The following is a 24,590-nucleotide window of genomic DNA, read 5'->3' as shown; positions in this document are numbered from 1 at the left end:
AAGATCAAAGGAGAGATCAGCACTGTCACAATGGGTTTATGCCAGTGCTTACCCAATTCCAATTCTCAGTGGAATCACTGATAATTTTGTAACAAAAAGGGAAACCTTCCAATCATTCTCAGGTTTATTATTTTTTTTAAATCAAAGGCAGCACCCGTTGGTGAGCTTGCTTCTATTTGGAACCTTTGAGGTTGTATTTAAAAGGATGATGTTGATAACTGTATATGCGCACACGCACACACAAATAACTTTCCTAATTCGGAAGCTTGTGATGTTATTTATTCTTGCAGCATTTGTTTGTTCTTTACTACTCTCGGTGACACTTTTTAATATTACTTCAGGCTTTAGCTTTTAAATACCTAATGTTTTGGACACTGATGATATATGGTGATATGTTCCACCAGTATTTAAACTCTTCTTTTGCTTCAGAACAGGGAAGTGTTTTCTTTGATATTGTTTAACAGTGTTTTAATATAAAGGATTATAAGGCCACCCTTCCTCTCTTGACAACACAATGCTTATTTTGTGACATAGCATTAAATAGTTGATACTTGACAGACAAGAGGCAAGCTGTGTGCATCTTATTATTTCTTTGAAGGAATACGGTACAAGAACGTATACCTAATCCAGAATTCAAGCCATGACTGAATGCATAAAAGGTTAATATTCGGAACACATTGCACTCCGTAAACATAATGTGCAGCTTCTTGCAAAGCAGATTACATTCATTATCTGTTCCACAACAGGTTGGTCAAGTGTAATGCACACTCATTTGCACAACAAGTTGTGCAACTAAACTTGCAGAAACCTAATATAAGTTCGATTCTCCTCTTGCACATAGTTTTGGAACCTAGTTTCTGTGAGTATAGTGTAATTTCTGCTAGTAGAATGACACTAGTTGTCAACAAAATAGTACTATTATTTGCATATCATACCTTTGATAAGCATCAGTGTTCTATTGCGGCCCAATGGATCACATTAAAACCTAGGTAGAAACAAAATGTACAGATTATTTTACAAATACTACTCATGTTAACCTAATACATTTTATCAGTATCACATTCCAAATTAAACAAAGTATTAGGGTATGTTGAACTGCACAATGTTAACTTAAATCCCTCATAGCCTTATCAGAAAGCCATGGGGGAGAAAGTCACAAGAAAGAGCAAAACAGTCACTTAAAATGCATAGAGAGCATACTGGGTTGATAATAAAGACGGAACAAAGGCAAAAACAGAAAAAACTATAAGTGAGATACTAAGCTTGTAGTAAATATTAGCCCTCGCATAGTTAATAGAACCCCTCTCCACAAAAAAGAACATTATAAATAAAGTTTCCACTATGATAGTACTAACTTTGATTTTAAGATAAAGTAAACATGGAGCAGAGTTAACGTTCAAAGGCAAAGGTCGCATAGACCCCTCCAATTCTTTATTCAAATAAATGTATACATACGAGTATGTTGAAAAATTACTACTAGTAGTATCTTATTATTTGCAAAAACACAAACATCTATTCCAATATTCTTGGTGTGTGTGTGCAGATATGTGCACATGTTCACACAAACATGACAACTTTACAATATTTATTTTTCCTATGTTGTGTAAATTAACTTCAGCCTGTGGGATGGAACTTTCTCGTTTCCCACATCCCCATGTCACTCATATTTCTTCTGGAGGATATCACCATTATCCAGAACTAATATGGAAAGTGCGGAAGGCTGCAAAGATAGAGAACATCCATTCAGCTGATGGATGTTGTATCCTTGTTGGATACAATCCATTGAACCCTTGTCAATTTAGGTGTTTTCTACTTTCACCATTCATTTAAATTTAGAGCAGCCAATAGTCAGGGCCTGTCTTCTTTGAACCCTTGTATAACATTTTAGGTCATTTAGCAAAGGAAACATTGTAATGTTTGATCAAGCTCATCATTAGGTTTAGTTTTATAATAATACAGCTTGCAAGTTATAAAATACATACAAATCCATGTGTGAGTGTGTGACCGTGCCTATGTTAATTTTTATTTCTTTTCCTACTCAGGTTCACATGCTGAACCTCCGTCCTGCAATGCCAACTCTATCAGTTGTCCATCTGCTTGCACTTGTAGCAACAATATTGTGGACTGTCGAGGAAAAGGCCTAACTGAAGTTCCAGCCAACCTGCCAGAGAGTATTGTGGAAATGTAAGTATCACCTTTACTTTCTGTGCTCTGTAGAACTGAATTTCCATCTTGATTGTCTCTGTTTTGCATAATGTTTGCGTTTTCAGCACACACATGGATGTTTAGCAAATTACTTAAGGTGCAATCTTATGCATGTCTAGACAGAAGGAAGTTATACAACTCCTGGTATTCCCCAGTCGTGCTTTCACTAAACTAATATGGTGATGTTTAGTATGAGAAAAAGGGGTAAGATTATACCTTTGCATGGTTATACAAGCAGCAGTGGGTAGTGTCCTGTTGTACCCATGTGGTTGTGCAATGGGTCTTTTGTGATTCCAAATATAACCCAGAATGAGTGGGAATGTTTATTTTCAGAATGGAGCAAGTCAGTGGAGTTCACACAGGAGCCCTGCTAACCTGTCTTGATCTAGCAGCAAGTGTTTCTGCTAGTTTGGGGTTATGTTTCGAAACATAATGTCCAGTTTGCAGGCATTCACTCCCATGAGTACATCTAATACATCAGAACCAGAGGAGGCTGAGCAGTCCTGCTAGACGTTAGCAATTGTGACAAAAAGGAGTTCATGTAAGCTTCCAAAAGTCAGACTAGAGAAAAACAAGATGTGTGTGGAATCTGTTTTTCCCTGATTTTTTTGCGTCAGAACACTACAGTTCAACTGGTATTTCCTGGTCATTTTAATACTATATACACCTAACCAAAATTCTATATGTGTTTACCTAGAAGTAAGGCTGATTGATCTCAGTGGGACTTACTACTGAGAAGACATGCATAGATATGGCAATGGTAAACCTGAGAGCTAAGTTTATCAAAATAAATGTCATTGCTTTGCCATTGGAGTAATATCAGTTTCTTACCCTTTAAAGCACATAGGTTTTAGTGTTTGCCATCACTTGTTTTCACTTGTTGCTACGAGTTGCCTTGGTGCAGCTTTTAGAATGGAATGGTAACAGTGAGTATGAAATGCAATTCCTTTGGCTTAGTGTTGAAAGCAGGGGTCCGGTCTAGTATCCCATTACAACCAGCTATAGAAATGCTGTTATGAAACCACTTTTTTCCTGACAGAACCATTGGGTTGGAATCAGATTCATAACTAACTGAACTTCCACTGATTTCAGTGAGTGTATCTCTAAGTGTATTCAATCTCTTAATCTAACCCAATATTGGGTGACACAGCTCTGTAGTCCGATGTCTAACTGTGCTTTCCTCTTGTCTAATGATAGTTATATGTATTTTCCCGAGACAAAAGTCATTTTTCTTCTTTGCACTTCTACTTTCTCGTAGCCCACCTGCTCCTTTAGAAAATTAATATTTCTACTTATTTTTGGGCTTCCCCAGTGAAGTTATAAAACTCCTTGAATAAGTGGTGGTGCTTATGCAGTCAAATCAGAGTGACATACTGTTTGTGAAATACAATCAGCAAACCAGAAATAATGGAAAGGGTTGTTAGTGCCTTAGTGGATACAACCGACTGTATGTGCATCATACATGCATTGTTTAAAAAATGCTCACCACAAGGGAAATGCTTAGGTAATGATTTCTGTAGTCATTATATTACAGAAATTAACTTCCTCCTTAATCTCCTGAAATATTATTTACTGTACAGTAAAACAAGCTGAAGATGTGGGAGGTCCAACTCTTTGAAAACATTTTCCTCAAAACATGCTTGAAAATCTGCTGACTGAATGGAATATACAATAATACTTTCATAATGATTTAGTACATGAAATGTCTTCCATTTACATGGAATATCGTATTAATAGTTCAAAGATAAACTACTTAAATCATTTGAATACAAATACATCCAAGATCTTTGGGTAAGGCTATTATAACAGTGAGAATCTGTACAATTCAGAGCCTTAAATGAACTCCCACAGAACTGTTTATCGCTCATTTTCTGAAATATAATTTTGGAATAACTTAATTTTAATGCAATATTAATTAAGAAATCTCTTGATATTTTATATCGCTCCAGTCAAAATGAGAAAGCTTCCTATGTCATTTAAGCTTGAATACTCCAGGTTGGTAATCCTGGAGTATTGTATGCTTCTGAGTCCAGAGGAAATGCATAGTTTCTTCCATATATATATGGTTTCTATTGTTAGTGACATAGGAAAGATACTTTTTCTTACTATTTTAGACACCTACCACAGCCCAATTGCTCCTGAAACCATTCCGTGATGTTTGGAGTCGACACACAGAATCATAAAATCAAGAATAGTAGAGTTGGAAAGAGCCATGAAGGCCATCAGGTTCAATCCTCTGCTGTTGCAGGATACCATTTTACACCATCCCACTCAGATAACTGTCCAGTTTCTTTTTGAATGTCTCTAGTATGGAAGAGCCCATGAACTCTCCAGGCAGCTGGCTCCACTGTCATATTGCTTTGAGGAAAAAGAGCCAACATGAATTGGGTTTAGACAATGTGCTACATCTTGTTAGACAACAGGTTGCATATGCAAACACCACTTGGGTTTGTGTCTGGGTTATTCAGGGGTGAGTTATGCAAGGGCTAAACAACCTCCATAACCCCCAAACAAGTCATTGTTTAACCCTTGCAATTCCATGCTTGCCAGGTTCGAACAGCCCACCTACATTTGGGTAGGGTGTGTATATTCAAAATGGCAGCTGCATGTGCAACAGTCTTGCCTTGGGTTGTAAAACACATGGTAAGTCTTGTGTCATAGGAACAGTATCAATACAGAACTAACCATAAATCAGTGGCAGACAGGCGGAGTTCTGTCTCTCACTCCCTAAGAGGGCAGAACCAGTTGCAGAACTCAGAGGCCCAATACTGTGAGAGGCAGTTTTACTGTCAATCTGAGCTTTGGAGGAACAGGGGAAGCTGGAGTGTAACTTTTAACAGCTAAGCCAGTGAATGAATGCATCTTAGATGAGAAAACTAACATCATGTTTTGTTAGACTGCCAGCATCAGTATGACTAAGAGAGGGAGCACATTCCTCTTTGAGAGTAATCTGGGAGAAGAAAGAAGAAGGTGGCAGTCAGGGAAATAACAGAGTTCAGGCCATTACCTGAGTTAGCCTGAGGCTGTTGAGGCCAACAGTTTGTGGGGAAAGGAGAGTATTCTGGCAACTGCTGCTGTGTCTCCTTGAGATATTAGGAAGAGGAGCCTGAGGGGAAGAGGCTGAACATCTTCTGTGGATTCCAGGTTGGAGGCAGTGAGGATACCTGAGAGGGATATGGTGGCCTGAGTGTGCAGCCTAAGCATGAGGGCCCAGGACTTGTGTGAAAGAGCTGTATAAAACAAACAGTTAAGGTGGCCAAAACACCCAGCAGTCATGCTATTCAAGGCTTGTGCGGGTGTGCAGAAGGGAGTGGTGGCAGCAGTTCAGGAGAGAGGTATGGTAGAGTTAACAACACTTCCCAGGAGAGGTAGCCTAGGCCAATTTCCAGTCTTGTAGCTTTTCCAAAATACTCCTTGTAAAGGGCATGAATCTGTGTTTGAATGCTGTAATGTTTGCTTTTAACACATTTAGTTGTTGATGTTGTTGTTATTTTCTGTTATTTTATCACCTGTAAGCTGCTTTAATTACAGCTTTAATGAGGCCAGGGTGGAATGCAAGAAATAATTAAAAATATATAACAAATATGTTAATGAATCAGAGTGAATGATAACAAGGTTTTTATCTGCTTCTGTAAGATAAGGATGAGTTAAAGCATAATTTAGTATTTCATAAATTTGACCTCATGTCCTTTAGGTGTTGTGCTTGGACTGTGTGGTTCAGCAAACAATTAAGAGCACAGCCTAAACTCTTCAAGGGGAACCTTATGTAGAGTGCATTGCAGTAATCTTGCTGCTTGCTCCATCTATCTCCAGAATTGCAAAACAATTAAATACTGTCTGCCTAATTAGCAAGAGTTAGATGGAATTTCCAAGACTGGAAAGAAGAAAATGTGATCATTCTCTTGGGCTGTGAGTAATGTGGTATTTTATCTGGTTTCTTTTTGTGATCTTAACTATGACTTTTTATAATGTGATAGTCTGCCTATTCAGTAACCCTTAACTAGTTCATGGAGTGCTCAGGAAACACCAAAAACTGTAAAAGTAAATTTTCTCAAGTATACCCCTGTACATCTACTCAGATAACACATTATTCACATCACCTATGAGGGTCAGGAAGTCAGCAAGAATCAAGTTGGGAGGTACAAGTATATCTGGCCCAGAAAATGGGGACAAGTCATAAGGGACTTGCCTGCCGTATAATTCAGACCCTGATATATTAAAAGACAGCCCAGTCTTCTGACTTTTCTGTGGCAGGTACCCATGAAGCAAAACAGCACATTGGAAAGCTCCAAGTGAGTAATTTGCTTCAGTGAATGCTGGAGGTGAACCAAGAGCTTGTATGTCCATCCATCCATGCACTATCCTCCCTTCCTGAAGAGCGTGACTCTTAAAAAGCCTACTCCCTGGCCTTTCCATCATATCCCACCTGGCACAATGGATATAGTTAACTCTTTACTGTTGAGAAAAGGAATCCAGAAAAACCCTGGTTCAGGTTTTGCAAGATCCGGACTGCTGAAGTCACATTCAGTCCATGTCCCCCACTGATGAAGTAGCCACTCCATACAGAAGGTCTATACTGCTCTGATTCTGAGTTCAAGGCTGAGGCCATGCCATGCACTTTTCTTGAAATTTCTAGCCAGTACAGAAGATTCTCCCGCTTCCCACTTGTCTGTGTAACTAGTTTGTATCTCACAGGTCACACAGAACAAATTTCGCAGCCAGGTTATAACTTCTTGTTTATATGAGCCGTAGGTGAAGCCTTTACTTAAATGGGAAAGCTTGAATCATAATTCATTACCAATCCCTATGCCAAGCTGTCTCAGTAAGTGCCATTTTCTTGGAAAGATCCAACTTCACAAAGAACTTAAGGTATGTAGTTGTGCTGAAGTCTGACTTTTCCATGAAATAAATGACAAGAACACAGAGTGCTATTGAACACAGCAAAATATGATTATTAGTAAGGAGTCTGATACCAGGAACTAAACTGTCAGGAAAAAAAAATGGGTTTCAGATAAGCTACAACATAGAAAATGTGGCAGTATTGTGCTTGAGAATGACTAAATATACCATGAAGCAAAGTATTCGTGGAGAAGACAAGCATTTGAGAAAATGAATGCCGTACATGAGAACAAAGGTCCTTCTGACCTAGTTGGGATTCAGAGAACTGTGGAGCTATTGGAGGCAAGAGACATTACTATAGCTAATTTTTGAATATTTGCATTACCCTCAGGCAATTATTCTTTAGATGCTTTTATGGCATGTCACTGGAAATTTAGGGATCATCATAGATGTTTTCCACCATGGTTTGAAAACATTAATGATCTAAATTTGGTTTGTCACTGTTTCAGAGAAACCATTTGTTTTTCTTTAAAAAAGCATTAATGAGGTATCTTCTCAAACTTAAAGAAGAGTGGTTGTCTGGGATGGGGTTCAAATAGCCAAATGCAGTTATACATTCTATTGTATCTCCTTGTGAATATCTCCCTCAAAATTATATATATCCATGTCTAAACATAAAAAGCTAGTGGGTTATGTGTAGAAAGAGGGTTTATGTATTATAATGACCTCTGGAAATTTCATATTTTTGTGAGGTCCTTCTCAGTGGGTAGGAAAAAGGCAGGATATCGATTTATTTATTGATCGATAAATAAATAATAAATAAATACCATTGGGTTAGAGAATAGGTTTTATTGCTAAGCACAATGCTTGGAAACAAAAATACATAGGAAAGAACTGAGAGCACTGCTGGAATGAAGATTAAAAATGTTTCCTGCAAGGCAGGTTCTGCCTGCATAATCACATCCTGGTTCTTGTTCATTATCAACACAAGAAGGTATCTTATACCTGCTTCCCCCATACAGCATCTAATTATTGAGATGACTTAATTCTGCCTAATGATGCAACTACCCCCATTAGGGGAGAGAAATAATTTAGTCTTCCAGTGGCCTAGACTGTGATCCCAGCTTTATGTATGCAATCCCTGGCTATAGACTTCGGGTGCAATAAAGACTGGGAAGAGCCAAATAGGCACAGGAAGATGAAGTGTGCTTACCACTCAAGGCAGTTGGAACTTGGGGCAATGACCTCATTTCAGTCTCTGCCGACCTCATTCCAGCACCAAGGGACCTTTCCCAGATCTCTCACCATTGTGCCTCACCTCTGGCTTTTTGGCAGTACTGTTGCTGATTTATCAAACCAGCAGAAAACATGGTTGGAGTTGGGGAAACACTGTGCTCTTAGAACCTGACATTCTTGTGACAAGACAATAGGCAAGCTAGCCCTGCTGGAACATTATGGTGGGGAATTTGCTAATCCATTATATGACTCATCAAGAATATATTTGAAGTGAATCACAAGCACTCTCTGTGTGTGTATACATTTGCTAACCATCCGAAGAAAAGAGAAGCAGGTGAATTAGTCATATCATTTATGGAATATTAACACTTGTAGTCAATAAAGTTTATGGTATCATCACATAGTGAAATTGCCAGTCATTCAAATTGGTTTATATAGGGCCCATGTGTCATTCAAAGTTCATGTAAAATATAGAATTTACAAATTCCTCCATCATAGTATCTTTGTGCAGGACACAACATTCCCTGTTATATTTTTTATCTGTCACTTGCTTCTGAAAGACATAGGATCCCTTGAAAGAATGGGTGGCAAGCCTGATTTTTTTCTCTCATTGTAATCTGCCCTTGGGCAAATATAGTGAATGTAAGTTTAATAATAAATAATAAATCAATAAAACAAGAGTGAGTTCTTTCCCCCTGATCTTTGTTGCTTCTATAGGCTTTGCTCTTTGTATGTATGGCACTACATGGGGAACGTCCTTTCTTTGCTGGGTGACTGCTACTTGCCTATGAGAAAACATTATGGTGTTGATATGCAAGTGGTAGCTCCTGTTACAGAGAATACCTGTTTATTAGATTTATATGCCACCTTTTCCATTTTTAAAGAATCCAAAACAACTTTCCTCATTCTGGATAAATGGTAACTTCAGCTGAGTATTATTCTCTATGTATGGCAGCCAAACTCCAGCTGTACCAGTGACTGTTAGTTAGGTGTCCCCAGCCCCAGTATCTGTATTACAAGATGCACTTGATGAGGCAGGATAATATTGCCATTAGGTCAAGATTCACCCACACACTGGGGGAATTGCTTTGGGACTTTGTGTCTGTTTACTCTTCTCTATGTCCGTAGCTGTGACCCTGCAAGGAAGAATTATGCAGAAGTGTCTGTCCATTAAGCAATTTCGTGTTACCAGCACTTAACTAGCTCTCACATTCTGGGAGCTTATATCCTCTACCTCTTCCTATTCTTCTTACTATTTTACATTATAGGTGCAGAGTTATATCATTATAAAGCATAAAGGTGGGAAAGCAATTACTACGCCTACATCATCAAGCTAATCCTAGACTGTACACTTTTAGAACTGTGTAACTATAAATCACTTTCTAATATTCTATTAATCAAATGGCAAACACATTTAAAATTAAACTGAAACACACCAGTATAGTAGGATGTCAAGTATTCATGTATTACTTGGTAAATATATAAACAAATCTGGAAGAAAATCCAGTAGATGTTTCCAGAGATACATCCAATTGCCAAAATAGATATTACTTTAACTATGTGACCAGCAGCTATGTCTCCCCACCCGATTTTTAACCTAGAACAAATGCAGGGCCCCTGATTCAGATCATAAAAGCCCCCTTACTCCACACACTCGGGTCCTGATTCAAACGGATGCTATACCTACTGTAGTAGAAAAAAGAAAAATGCTTCTAGACACAGTTTTACACTAATGCTAGTTCTCTATAGCAGTAGGGTTCTATAGCAAGCCTGCACACTTCGCTGTATGGAAAAGTATTCCATGACATTTTGTGTCTCACATTCCCCACTTTTATGTCATAAGTAAATCTTATTTTGAAACCATGCACAAAGAATGTGTGAGAATTTTCTTTCAGCTCACAAAATACAAGTTCAGGTATCATCGGAAGCCCTGAATGGAACTCCATATACCTAGTCACCAAATATGTATGCAAATCCTCAGGCAAATGTTTGCAAATCATCAGTTTGATTAGTGCAACTTTCCCAGTTTGATTTTGTGCAAATTTCCTAATATGTGTGAATTCTGTGCCCCCTCACCCCCATACACTGAAAACTTTCCTTAGCCTTCATAAGGAAGTTGAGCACATTAGGAAATTTGTGCAGAGTTGGAACAAATTGTGCAAATCTCAGACTTGTTTACTACTTGATTTGCACAATGTTCATATTCATGTAGAGCAGGCAGGGATTGCAAACCCAAACAGGAATCAAGAACATGGCAATGTTTAACAAATCCTAATGATCTCAAGTATTACTCATTTACCCAAACCTACTGTGCACTTGATGAGTGAATATACACTCTGTGGACATCATTAAGTAATGGAGCTTAATTCCTCAACAATACATATCAACTCGTTTCTTCCCACATTTCTCTTGCATAAAGCTAGATTTTTTCCAGTTCATCATTAGCATGTTTTTCTGGAACAGTTTCATTCCCTTACTTTTAATTTTCTGTAACCTCACTCCATTGTGTTCTTTGTTCTAGTTTCTAAGGCCTTTGTTTCCCACAATGAAAAAAAATCCTTCTGAAATGATGCAAGAAGGGGATTGTTGATGGGTAGAGACAGTTTCTGGAAGTAGAAATGGGGAAGTTGTGTTCAAGTGAGCAGGATGGCAGGAATTAATAACATGCTACCTCATAGCCTTGAGCTTCTTACACTGAAGTGATGGTTCATCCTGTCCATCCCAAGAGTAGTCCACACATTCATGCACAATCCTTGATGCATTACCATTTGTTATTAAACACTGCATGATTCAAAGTTGCATGTGTGCTCTCTATTTGAAACTGTTTTGTTTTCACATGGTCTCAGGTGATTTGATCTATATCTCCTTTTGGCTATTTCATGCAATGAATTCTGTTGGATAATACTTTCTCTTTCCGTAAGAATTGATTTGTGATCACCCATTCACTGTAAAGTGACCAGCTGTTTCTCCTGTCAGCCAGTTTATGCGTTTGTCTCCCACCCAGTCTCTGATGCAATCAAGAGAGTGACTGCTCCTCTAATCTAATCTATGGGAGGGGAGTTTGAACTTCAAGCTGAGGAGAGTCTGATCCCTAATACAGCCTGGCATTGCCCTGTGAAGAACTGAGTTTTAAATGAATGCATACTTTAAATGTGACGTCTTCAGTCTTTTACTGGCAGACACTTAACCAACACTAAGTATTTTGAGATGCAGGCAATAACATGCATTTACTATATGGAGCCAGCAGAAATTCCTTTGACCCAGCCAGTTACATCTTCCCTATGATATGAAAAACAGGATGCAGTGTCCTAAGAGGATTTATTTAATTTCCCATTTTTCCGAAAGATAGTGCCTTGCAGCAATTAAGAAAAAAGAGGCCAAATGAAGTATTCAAACTAGAGTGGTACAGTCAGCTTGTTTGGTTATATTATTGCTAGCTGGAGTACAAATGTGGTTGCTAAGTAGAGAAAGCATGAATTCTGACACATGAAAAACAACACACCGGGGCTATCAGCAGAGCATGGCTCTCTCCTTTAAAGACTTGCCTCATTCAACAGCTAAGAATTATCAGCACAGATGTCTCATTCCTCTCTCTGTTTCTCTCAACTCTGGCTTCTCTCAACTCTTCCCCTCCATTGTGGGTAGGCTTGACAAATATTAGGCAGCAGTAACTGAGATGTCCAAAATGGGAAAAGCCAGCAAACTATTCCTATTGGCAAGTTGAGTAGAATTCCCTCTTTTCACCAATAAAAAGAGTTGAAACTTAAATTGATTTGAATGTCTTAACTAATCTGCAGTGAGTATTCCTGTTCAAGACAATTGGTCTCGTTATTCCCAGTAATGAGCTGTCTGGCTTTAGAAAGGCTGTATCGGGCACTCTTCTATACCACACACACAGTCTTAATACTGACTGTGTGCCAGCTGAGGTGGTGACAAAAAGTTTTGAACCTTGAGATGAATTAGGATGGGACTCCAAGCATTGCTGCTTTTCTAGATCATCTGTCACCTTTAAATACGTCCTAAATAAGTGTTTTTGTTCTTCCTTGCTGTTTTCAGCTGTTTTGCTGAGTGTCTTGTCTGGACAGAAAAGGCCTTTAAAAACAAAAATACAAAAATAAAAGCTGGAGTACAGAGGGACTTACTTTTAATGCCACATCATGTTCAGACATCTTTGAATCTATCAGGCTGCTCTGTACTCTCTCCAGGCTTTGCTATTTTATTAGAGAGAGTGAAGGAAATTGCACTTGTCCTTTGACCTGAACAGTTGTTGAAACCTTAAAAATAAAGCTCCCAAAGGGTAAAGAAGCTGTTTCTTAGCAAAAGAAAACAAATCATTGTATTGTAGGACTGGAAGGTAACTTCAAGGGCTACTCTTCAGAACCCTGATTCATTGTACCTAAAATATACCATGCAATTTACAAAAGGTTGTAGACCATATTAAAAACAATCATCGTTTGTGCTGAAAGCTTACGGCAGCTATAGACATTCGTTGGGTTTTGTTGTTGCTGTTTGTTTGCTTTCTTATTTATATTCCAGTTAGGATTCAGTTGGTAATAAGAGACAATCTAATGTGCATATTATGTGGCAGACTTAACATTTATGGAATTGTATGGAGTAGTTGATCCCTACTTCAAGGTTTAGACTGGATGTGTGTGTGACTGCTCTGCTTTGCTTGGAATTTTGCAATATCCTAATGGCATTTTGACAATATTTATTCTATTTTTATTTTATGTCACCTTGTAGGAGACTCTAGGATAGAACCCATAAAAGGCATTCAATAAAGGCATAAAATAAATTTAATAATAAATGTTCTTGGTGCATCGACAGTGTGGCACTAATGTTGTGTTTTTTGTTTTTTGTTCATTTGTTTTAATTTTTGGTAGCCGCTTGGAGCAGAATTCCATCAAAAGCATTCTTCCTGGAGCTTTCTCTCAATACAAGAAACTTAAAAGAATGTAAGTATTTCAAAAGCTATTCTATAAAACATATCAGTGTTTGCACTTGATAGCTACCAGTGAGGCAGGCAGGTGGATAAGCTCCCAGTAGGCAAAGGAAGGACCTCCAGAATTGTGTGTGTCACCAGTGACAATCAGTGACACATGCAGGTGTTCACAGGAACAGTTTTTTAAAAAAGGAATAGGTAGGGTGGCTGAGAGAAAAACTGATAAGAAAATTTCCTATCTGCAAGCCTAGTTATACTTGTGTTTGACACCATAAATGTGATACCAGTTTATATGATGAAGCCCCCATGAAATGCATGGACACTGTTTAATATTTTCTAACTGCAGTGTAGTATTTAGCACAGTATGCTTAACAGCTCATGACAATTAGACCATTATTAACAACTAGATTATCTTCTATCATGTGAAGTTGCTGTGTGTAACTCTTTTCCTTAACATGAGATTTATGTTATCAGAGGAAACACCCTTAGGTATTTGTTTCTGCTTATTTGGTAAATTAATTTTAAGCAAGAGTAATTTTCTTATAGATGGAAAGACAGCTCTTGCCAGAGTAATTTTCTGAATATAATAGTATGCTTATTATACTTGACAGGAAATAGCTTTAATTTCTAAGTAAATATGTGAGCTACAGGTTCTTTTTAATATCTATGTCAGTGTCTGCCTGAGAAATGCTCTGTAACTTCAATATAATTATTCTAAATTTATGTCAGTAGTAAAAGTAATCAAAACATGGCTATATTTATGCTCAAAAACCTACCCAGAGAAACTTGAAGAACATTATGAGCAGTCTTGATGATGTTTAATTTGGTTTGAAAGCTATAATATATAGCTGATTGTGATGAGAAAGGCCCCCAAAGTCATGGTGCATTTTTTAATGCAGCCAGTTTTATGCACACTTACCAAAAAATAATCCGCATTTAATTGGGTGGAATTTACTAAACAAACATGCATATGATTGCACTCAATATGCTTGTTGTTTAGGAAGAAGACTGCTTACCTTGACTCAATTTATGGTGTTGATCTTGTTGATTCTCTGAAAAAGAATCCAGGTGGGAACTTGGACTGTTATATTATAGTTAGCCCACTGAATCTTTCCAGAGATGACAGAAGCGATTCAACAAGGCTAGCAAGATGAAGACTGCTGTTCCCGTTCTATTGCTTTTTTACCCTAGTGACATATTCTTGTAAAGCTATTCTGTGTCAAAACAGTAGGACAAAAGTTTCATGGAAAAATAAGATGGGCTTTTCTGATTTCAAAAATAGGGAAAAAGTTTAAATAATTTAAATACTAAAAAAGGAAACATGAAATATTCAGAATGTGGTAAGTGAAGATTGAAGACTTGTCAGAGATCCTGGGGCCTTGTAAAAAGTATAACATGCTGCTGTATGATCATGACAGTTTATAAACCACCAAATTATGTGACACAAGCTGTATGTCAAGAAATCTGGCTGCTACATATGCTACTAACTGCTTAATCACAGGTTATGAAGTTTGCTTGTTTTGTTAAGAGATGTCAACATTTGCTTGAGAATAAATACTGCCTTTTATACTGTCTCAAAACATGTAGGGAGTTTAGGTCAAAGCAGAAGAACAAAAGAACTGGTGGTGGATTTTTCATGACAAAATTGAAAAGTAAAGTTACAGTAGGGGATGTTCTAATTAGAATCTAGGGCAGCACATTCTGACTGAGTGAATGTTTTCTGAATTGGTGAAAATTTTGTACACCAGTACCAATGCTTTGCCTAAATAGCCTTGGACATGGCATAGACTCCCATAAAAGAAATAGCTGCTGAGAGAAATTTGAAGTTTGTGTTGCACATCTATGTGGGAAGATATTAAATTTGGATAGACATGCCTTTCTGGTGCATAAATACTGTAGCTGCCATTTTTCAAGATGGATGACATGGTAATGGGGATATGCAATGTCATGAATGAATGCATGTAGAAATTTCTGCATTTTTGAGGCTAAGTATAGGAGGTTTTGTTCGAGATTGATAGAAGAACCATTACCACTCACTGTTGCCACCTCTAAGTCCTATTGGACTAAATGCTGGAGGAGGAACAGGAAGACTAGGGTTAAGCTGTCTGCTATGAAGTTTGCTGGATATGCTTTGGACAGACAGAAACTGTGAGTATAAGCTACCTCAACAGATTGTTGTGCGAAGGAGAAATACATTTACCACACTGATTTTTGTGGTCAATTTAAAAATGAGTAAATAAATGATTATTTAATAGAAACACCAACTGTGTTCAGCAAACAACATCTACCTCTGGCTAATAATTGGAAGAAAAAATTAGAGCTTGGATTCGTTACTTAAGATGCACTGTGACACAGGTTTTCACACTAGCATAAAGTACATCAAATCACTGAGAACAGCTTGGATCTGTACATCTTGTGCAGCATGCTTTGCATGAGCACATGGTGATTAGTAGTGAAGGTGAAAGGCACTGAGGTGTTTGCAAGACACCATCCGCTTCCTCTTAGATGCAGCCCAGCAGATTCATCTTTGTGTAGTCATGATTCAGCAATAATATAATTATAATAACATTGTGGATAATAAAATGATGTAAAGCTGGCAGCAATGGATGCAGGTATATAATAAAACCAAAGTTAAACCTGCTGAAAATGAGATCAGTGCAGAGCTCTAAAAGTACTAAAATAGTTGTTAAAATGCCAGGGGGGATAAAAAGGTCTTCACCCCACACTGAAAAAAATGTACTGTAGGCACCAGGTCAGCCTTCATGGAATTCCATTGTCGCGGTGTAGCTGCTCTGATACAGATACCTGCCTTGTCTCATTTAGAAGGGAAATCTGGACAAGGGTGTCGAATGATGATTTTACAGTCCAGGTAAGTATAGGAGGAAATACTTTTTAGGTAACATGGTCTCAATCCATTTAGGTTTAAACTAGCATTTTGAAATGGTCCTGAAAACAGACTGGCAACTGGTGCATATAGAAATGTACTGACATAGTATGGACATATCAACCAGGACCAATTTTTTATACTGTTTTGTACTGAATAAACTTTCCGGCCCCATTGATACTGTTTTGTACTAGATAAACTTTCTGGTCCATTTTCAGAGACAGCCCATCACATAATCCGAATGGAAGGCTTGCAGAGAATGAACACTGGAGAGCCAGTGTGGTGTAGTGGTTAAGACATGGGACTGGGACTCAGATGATCTGGGTTCTATTTCCTGCTCAGCTATGGAGCCAACTGGGTGACTTTGGGCCAATCACAGACTCTCAGCCCAACCTACCTCACAGGGTTGTTGTTGTGAGGATAAGATGGAGGAGGAGATGTAAGCTGCCTTGAGCCCTTTGTAGGAAAAAGGCAGAATATAAATTGAAAAATAAATAAATAAATATGTCCCTGTGTCACTGGAACCACACCTATCATTCCATTGTAAACACTGACCATTGAAATTATGCTATTTTCCATTTGCATTTGGGTTTGGTTTTTAAATTGTACATGTCTCTGTCAAAATTCATAGTCCATGACATTAAAAGGCATGGAGAGTTTCATTGAGTGTCTAGCTCTCAATGGAAAAGTACCAGTAAAGGGCTAAAAGGGAGATGACACGGCCCCAAAAGGAGTAGGGAACATTAGTACATTAGCAATGTAATCCTCTCCATACTAAGTGATGAACTGACAACTTTAAATGCTCTCCATCTTTCCATGCTTCCCAAGCTCTCTAGCTACTCCAGAAATTAGAAATATTAATTCCCTCCCCTTTTTGCAGCATTAGTGCAGGAGCATATATTTTCTACTCCATTTATGCCTAGCTATTAAATTTGTGTATGCTATTGCAGGGATTTTTTTAGAACTGTCAGACAACCAGAGAAACTGGAGCAATAAGTGGGGAAGTTAATACTTCCATTTCTGGAGAAGCAGGAGAGTTTGGGGAAATGTTAAAAAGCTGAAGGACTGAAAAATGTCAATTCAGCAATTAAAACTGAGAGAATTACATTGTTAAATGGGTGCCCTGATCCCCTGTTTTGATGCATCTGCTTTGCCTGCTTTTTCCCTATTAGTGGTGTTTTTTCAGTTGACAGCGAGGCAACGACATCTGGCAACTCTGTGCAAATTAGCCCATATGCAATGTCTCCTTGTCATCCTTTGACTGCTGAAACAGACAAGGGAATTCACCAGACCATACTACACATATCAGATAACCATAAGTATGCACTCATGCATCTATGAAGGACCGATATCAACAGCACATTTTTCAAGGGCTGAAAAAAAACAACCGCAGTTGCAATTTTCTGAGGCTTAGCATGACATCAAAATCCACCCTAAGGCTCTCTGAAGTGCTCCCAGCAAGCTTCATAACTGAGCAGAGATTTGAAGCCAGGTCTTTCCGCTCCTTCTCCAGCATTCTATTATACCACACAAGTGGCAACAGTGATTCATCATGGTTCATCTATCCATTTGGACAAAGACCCCTGTATTTTGCTACCAAAATAAGTTTCCAATATGCATTCATTTGTGAGTTATTGCATATTCCAGGCCCTAGGGATGGCCCTCTTGGAAAATGGCAGCTACAGAATTTAGGTACCAGGAGAAGCATGTCTACCTAAGTTAAATATGTTCCAATATGGGCCTGAAACACATTCAACAGTCTCCATTCTCTGCACATCTCATTTTACAGGGGTCTATATCAGGTTCTTTATTATCAAATCATTTAGAGAGCAATTTAATTAATTCTTCTGTCAAGAAATAGAGAGCGCCAAGATCTTGGTCTTTCCCAGGCATGTTGGGCAGATGATTAGGGATGGGTAAACAAGCAATGGTCAAGATAACCAGGTTTCACTGAACACTGTTTCACCACGCATCTTGTACCCAATTTTCATTTGTGTTTGCAGTCACTGTTTGTTCTTCACAGATGGGAGACTTATGTGGATCAAACAGAAATTGAGCAGATTTGCATAAACTTAATCATATTTGTACAAGTTTCTGCCTTAGTGTAAAGCAAGAGATGTTCAGTCTAAGGAGGAAATGTGTACCAATTAGACAATTTGTGCAAATGAATTGGGAATTGGGCATGAAACAAATGTGAGCACCTGTTGGTCAATTTACAAACATTTTTGGCAACCAGATACATGTACAGAGCATTGAACAAGGCATGATCACATATTTTGCAAACAAAGAAGTTGTTCTCATATATCCCTAGGAGATTCTGCTACCTATCTCTCCTGAAATAAAAGTTTCAGCAAGAAGGGGCTCTGAGCTTATCTAGCTGTCCTACCCTGCTGTGGACTGGGACTCCGGCCAAGAGACCATAGTATCCTGTCCATCTGACCCTCAGAAAACAGTTCAGAAAACCTGCAGGTGCTACAATGGGAGGAGACTCATCGGATCGCAGATTCTGCATGACTGAGTTGTACAAATGTTTACAGGCTTGGAACGGAGAATCTGCCAAAGCCTATAGACCCTTTGGCACTTTCCAAAGGACCATAGGACTTCTCTGCCAACTACAGAGAAAGGTCTAAATGCAAGACCTTAATACTTATAAGTTCCTTACAAGGAGAAAGAGTTAGCCAATCAAACGCTTTTTGGGAAATGTGTTGGAATGGTGGTAGGATGATAACACTGGGGAAGATCCCTGGAAGTCTGCTTCTTCCTACAGGATTCCTGTAACTGAAAGGCTAGCCTATCAATGTCAGAGTAGGGGAAGGCAAATGTTCACAATGTCACACTTTTCTTTACTAATGCTTCCTTACTAGTACACTATATAGTGCTTACTTCTCAATAAAATTGTGAGGTCTGTAATTCTGATGGCCCAGATGCCACCTGTATGACGTTAGCAACTGTGGTGCTGTATTCACTCCCTTTTCAGTGAATAAGCATCTTTCATTCAATGGGATTAAATAGAGCGAGACCTATTAACTCAAGATAGACTGTTTTAAAAAGCTTAGGGCACATCGGCAAATTGTGTTTTCATCACTATCTTGTCTTGTTTCCTTGTGTATCCTTGCAGTGATATCAGCAAGAATCAAATATCGGATATTGCATCAGATGCTTTTCATGGCTTGAAGTCTCTCACCTCGCTGTAAGTAGAGGGTAACCTTGAATAGGATATTTGGAAAGAGCCTTAAAAATAAATAGAACAAGTATTGGTTTGTGATGCTTTTCTTCTCCATGTGCAATTGTCACCTTGGGTGAAGAACCTAATCTTTCTTAAATTGGAAATTGATCAGAGTTGAAGGTGCCATTGTTTATTTAACACTAGATGCCTTTCATAGATGAACAACCTATGAAGGTTAATTATTTAGCCCTCTAAAAATCAGCACAGACTTTGTATTTTTCTTTCACTGGGTGCCAAAAGCATTTAACAAAATTGCCTTTCAGAGTGTTTTTAAGGAAACTAATAGAATTTTATTTGCAAATTATATGCTAGGTGATAGGAACCACAGTTACAAAATGGTTGGCGTTATTTTTTCTTAATTTAGGTAGTTAGACTGAAATTTGATGTAATGCAAAACAATGAAGCACATTTTGGCAACTCTTTTGGAAACTATCAGAATTTACTTTTACCTGTGCATTCATACCCAGTTAACATTGTCAGATTTAAAAGCAATGTTATTTGTAACAAGCAGTGTTTAAAATGGATGGAGTGGCTTTAAAATTTGTCTGCATAATATCAGACAGCAAGAACCAAATAAGGCCAGTGCATTGGCACTTCAGATTGGTTATTTTCTAAATCAACCTATGGATTTATCAGGGCTGGCTAAGTATGATTTCAAAATTATTGTTGAGCTAACTTGGTTCAGTTGCTTTACGTTTGATGTTATATATAGGCCATTCTTTAAGGTCCTGTTCCTATGTACTGTTTATAGAATTCTAGTTATCCTTTAGAATAAGCAAGGGGATTTTTCTGTGGTGGCCCCAAAATGTTTTCTCTCATTGAAAGAATGATACATTGAGGAAATAGCTCTTATTTCATTTTCTTGCATCCATCTGGAACCAAGTTTTCTGATCAGTCAAGCCTTTGGCAACATAGTCATCTTTTCCAAAAATAGTTTTAAGGATTAAAAAATAGTCTGTAAAACATCTTGGAAACTAGTCAAAGGCAGTGTGTAAATGAAGTAAATAAATCAGTGTCTCCTCTAAGAGAAGTTTGAAGGATGGCAGCAAAACAAAGGGCCTTCTCAGCTGTGGCCTCCCAAGTGTGGAACATTCTCCCCAGTGAGGTTCATTCAGTGCCAACAATGTCATCTTTGTGTCACCAGGTTAAGAACTGCTTCCACTTCCACACCTTTGGCAGCATGTACTAGGATTTCTAATGGGACTGGGGATTTTTTGTTGATGAGGTTTCCAATTTTTTTTTTTTTTTGGCATCAAATGCATTTATATTGTGTTTTAGGGTTTTAATTTTTGTAATCTGCCCAGAGACCTTTGACTGTTGTGTGGTATAGAAATGTAATAAATGAAAAGAAAATAAACCTTTTCATTTCAAAATAAGCCTTTACAACACACTTTAATTTTAGAGTAAAAGATTTCCTACTGTTCATCATTTTGAACCATAATTGCCTAAAGCACAATAGGAAGCTTATACAATATAGTTTTTGAGCATTAAGCTATTGCTATCTTTTCCCTTTAGGAAAACATGCATTCTTTGTTACACAGCTACTTGGAAAATCATATAATCAAGTCATAAACATTTACTCATAAATAAACTTATTACTATATCATAATATCACAGTACCCCTAGAGCTCAGTACATTGGCGCTTCAGTTCTAAATTTTTGTGTCAACTTATCTGCTTTCAGAATACTAACAGAGGAACTTTGGTATTATATGATCCTATTATGGGCGCTAGAGGCTGTCATACATGCATCTGAGTGTTTTTGCTTTCTTTGAGCTTCCATGGGTCTTCCTAAGAACAGAAGCCTTTATTTTAACTGTTTGCCATTCACAGTAGAATTTGGAAATTCAGCAATGAGGGCTTCTTATGTGAACAAAAGCACCTACATAGAGTGTGTGCATTGCATCCACCATGATTGTGCATTGGCTCTGTGCTAAGCACTTACATAATAGTGAAACAAATTCTGGAGCTAGAGTACATGAAGAGCACACCATGTGATGAAATAAGACTGTCTCACTATAGTGCGTTTGGGGAATTCCATGTCCGAATGCACATTACAAATCTTTATAACAGTTATCTGTGCTAAGCAGCTTTGGAAATGGTTTTTATTTGTTTATTGAAACTGCCCCATCCTGATTCAGGGTACTCACCTGCCTAAGCTACTATTCTGTCTGACAGCAAATCTTTAGCATTCTAGGCAGAGGTCCTTCCATTCTCTTATTTTGAAATGAGTTGGAAAGCCCAGGGCTTGGATCTGGAATCTTTACTGTGAAAGTCTGCAGGTTCCGGTGAACTATGAATCTACCTCAAACCCCCAGGTCAGGGCCCAAGGCCGTTTCGCATCAGCCCCAGGCCACATAGCCAGTAGTCAGCAACTGTGGGAGATTTGGTCCAAAACATCTAAAAGGCACAGGGTTGAGCAAGTCTGATACACAGTTTGTGTTTGTGCTTTAATGACCTTAACATAGGGTTAAGCTATGTTCTTGTGTAAGCACAATCTGAGACCTTTGGAAAATCTTGGATAATATGATAGAGTTACTGATAGTGTAAACAGGAAAGGTTTCTGAATCTAGCCACCGAAGATCTCTTAGGGGTTTCCCCCTGTGATTCAGTTTCTACTTTGACTCGCATGCAGCAGGTATATATTTTCCAACTTAATTTCTTTACTGTTCATTTTGCAAAGTGCAATTTTAACTGCCAGTGATTTTAAAAAACCCCTCTTTTCTTACCTGAATGCGATGAAATGTGTTTTGAAACAAAGTGTCTGCTGTCTAAATTCTATGAATTAAAACTGGATATAAAATGGTTGCTTGATGGAACAGTCTTAACAGAATGGTAGCAATTACATGAGCGTAATGTTATATAACCATGTTGGCACACTGAAGAAATACACAGCCTTTCGATAAGTGATATATGCTTACCTTTTCTGTTGTGGACAGAGACTCAATCGAATTATATCTGAACAGCGTTGTTCCCTCTCTGACTTGCCAATAGCAGTATGGAATCCAAGCACTCTATTTGTAGGTGGAAGTTACAGCCATTCATACATAGAATGAGCAGTCTTCAAGTTGCTCTGCAGCCCCTTACACCCCTATAAAACTGGTGCCAGGAACTTGGTGACCTTTTTGAGCAACTAATCTGGGAACAGAGAGGAATTCAGAATGGGAGGGTATTTCCAGTGCAAGTCACATGACAGGAATGTCAGATTTTAGGAAACAGTGTTCCATGAATTGATTGCTTTTATATGGCTTCTTGTCCATTCCATTAATCTTGTGGCTCTGGGTTCAACTGGTAGTACCATAAGGACCCAAACACTGGAAGTAGCAACCATAATTCCAGCAACCCTAAAATGTGAGCGATGATACAGATGTGGAAGTTGTTTGGTACATTTGCTTAAAATGATCAAAGTTATTCTGAATATATCTCAACAGCCTGCTGAAAAGCTTCTTTCCCTTCTTCAATAACTATAAATACTCTCCTGTCCAAGCATTGTCTATTAAAAGGATTTGCAATCTAGGTCTTTCCTGAATAAACTCTATTATGCTGCTAATTATCTCTGAGTTAAGGAATGCCTGGGGTCAATTTCTTTTTTTCAATGACAGCCAAAGAACACTAACTGTGGGTTCAGTTCATACATGTTGCTAAATTAGCTAGCTAAACCACTGTAGTTGAGGATGACATGTTTAGAAACAGTTCCAAATTCATATACAAAGTTGAACTAGCTCTTGTAGAAAATGAGCTAGCCAAAGCCCTTCTTCCTGCTGCACAAGAGGAGAACAGGAGAGGATAAACCGTGCCATCACAAGAACAAGCTCTTTCTAGCTTGTTCACAAGGTCCTGATAGCAGAAGAGCCCTGCCAGATAAGACCAAAGGCCTACTCAGTCCAACGTTCTGTTACCACATGGATCAACCATGGAAAAGCTCACAAGCAGAGCAATAGCAATTTCATGTGCATTTTCCCTAGTCACTGGTATTCAGAGGAATATTCATTTGATAACTGGAGGCATTAAGCATTCATTATTACTAGTCACTTCAGTTCCCCTAGCATGTATTAACAAAAACTAAAATAAATTTCCATTTAGTTTTAGTCAGTGAGTTGATACTGGATCAGAAATTAGCATCTGTTTCTTATTTCTTTTTTATTTATTTCTTTTGTTAAATTTATAGTCCAACCTATCCTATGGGCTCATGATAGAAAAGACAACTATAGCACTGTATGCTGGGGCTCGCAATCTTTTTGCGTACTGTGTCTAAGACTTTGGGGTGCCAGTAAGCTTTCTGCTCATTTAATGTGGCTGCGCCAAAGCTTAGGAAACCTTTTCCAGACTGTCTGGAGACATTTCATGTGATGTATCAAACCAGTCCTCACTTGCTCAGTGATGAGAGAATGTAATTCAGCCCTGTAAGAGGCAGAATTCTTCTCCCTCCTGACACAGGCTCCTGACCAATTTTTAAAAGTTAGATTAGCTTGGATCCAAATGCTTAGTATTTGGCATGCCATTCACATTTACCTTATCACCCAATGAATGAGGATGTATTATCATTTTGGGGGCCTGCCAGAGATGAGCAAAAATGCTGTTAAATGAATCTCATGATAGACCATTGCACTAGTCATTCTTACTTTGAATTATTTAGCTGTGATTTTTTTTTATTTTTTCATTTTTTTGGTGATGTTGGAAATTTAGCTTCCATTCCTTAAGATTCATAGTATCAAGAGTAGCTGTTACTGAACTTTACTGAGCTTTGTACTAAGCATGCCTACTAATCTTTTATTATGCTGGTCCTTAACATTGCCTTCTGGAGGTGGTATGTTATTTCAGGTCCTTTTGAAAAGCTGCATAGTGGGACTTGATTATGCTAATCTTGCTCTCAAGAAGTTAACAGCTGCTTCTCAATAATGAAATAAAGTTTGCTAGAAAGCCCTAATGGAGTAAAAGAGCTAAAGGGCTTCAGCCATTGCAAACCGCCAAATCTCAAAAAAACAGCAACTATTGTAAAGCAACTACTACTTGCTTTTTCTTACTGTTTTTCCTGAAACTTCTTGTACCATTAAATGGATTTTAAGAATTACAGACTAGAATGTCCCACCTTGTTGTTTTCCAAATGCATTGTCAGTCACTTGTATATGCATTGCAAATGTTTAAAAAGCCCTGTATATCTGCCATGAATTGTTTCAGCAAGACAAGGGCCAGGATCCCAAAGAAAAAATTTCTGAAGCTTCCCACGCTCCTGCTCATATTTTGCTTAATTGCAGACCT

The 24,590-nt window shown here is 38.2% G+C and overlaps 1 protein-coding gene across 1 annotated transcript in view; it reads left to right on the top strand.

The window, feature by feature from the left end:
- SLIT3 (slit guidance ligand 3) overlaps nt 1-24,590 on the top strand; it is a 524,682-nt gene that overhangs the window by 328,092 nt on the left and 172,000 nt on the right. Inside the window, exons 9-11 of the mRNA XM_044453633.1 lie at nt 2,043-2,184; nt 13,164-13,235; nt 19,225-19,296. Coding sequence (XP_044309568.1) covers nt 2,043-2,184; nt 13,164-13,235; nt 19,225-19,296 — 286 coding nt within the window. The remainder of the gene's footprint in view (nt 1-2,042; nt 2,185-13,163; nt 13,236-19,224; nt 19,297-24,590) is intronic.

The sequence above is a fragment of the Varanus komodoensis genome, unplaced genomic scaffold (assembly GCF_004798865.1).
Source record: "Varanus komodoensis strain SLA01 unplaced genomic scaffold, ASM479886v1 scaffold7_1, whole genome shotgun sequence".
In the NCBI taxonomy this organism is placed as follows: domain Eukaryota; kingdom Metazoa; phylum Chordata; class Lepidosauria; order Squamata; family Varanidae; genus Varanus; species Varanus komodoensis.
This window is presented reverse-complemented; position numbering and strand designations above follow the sequence as displayed.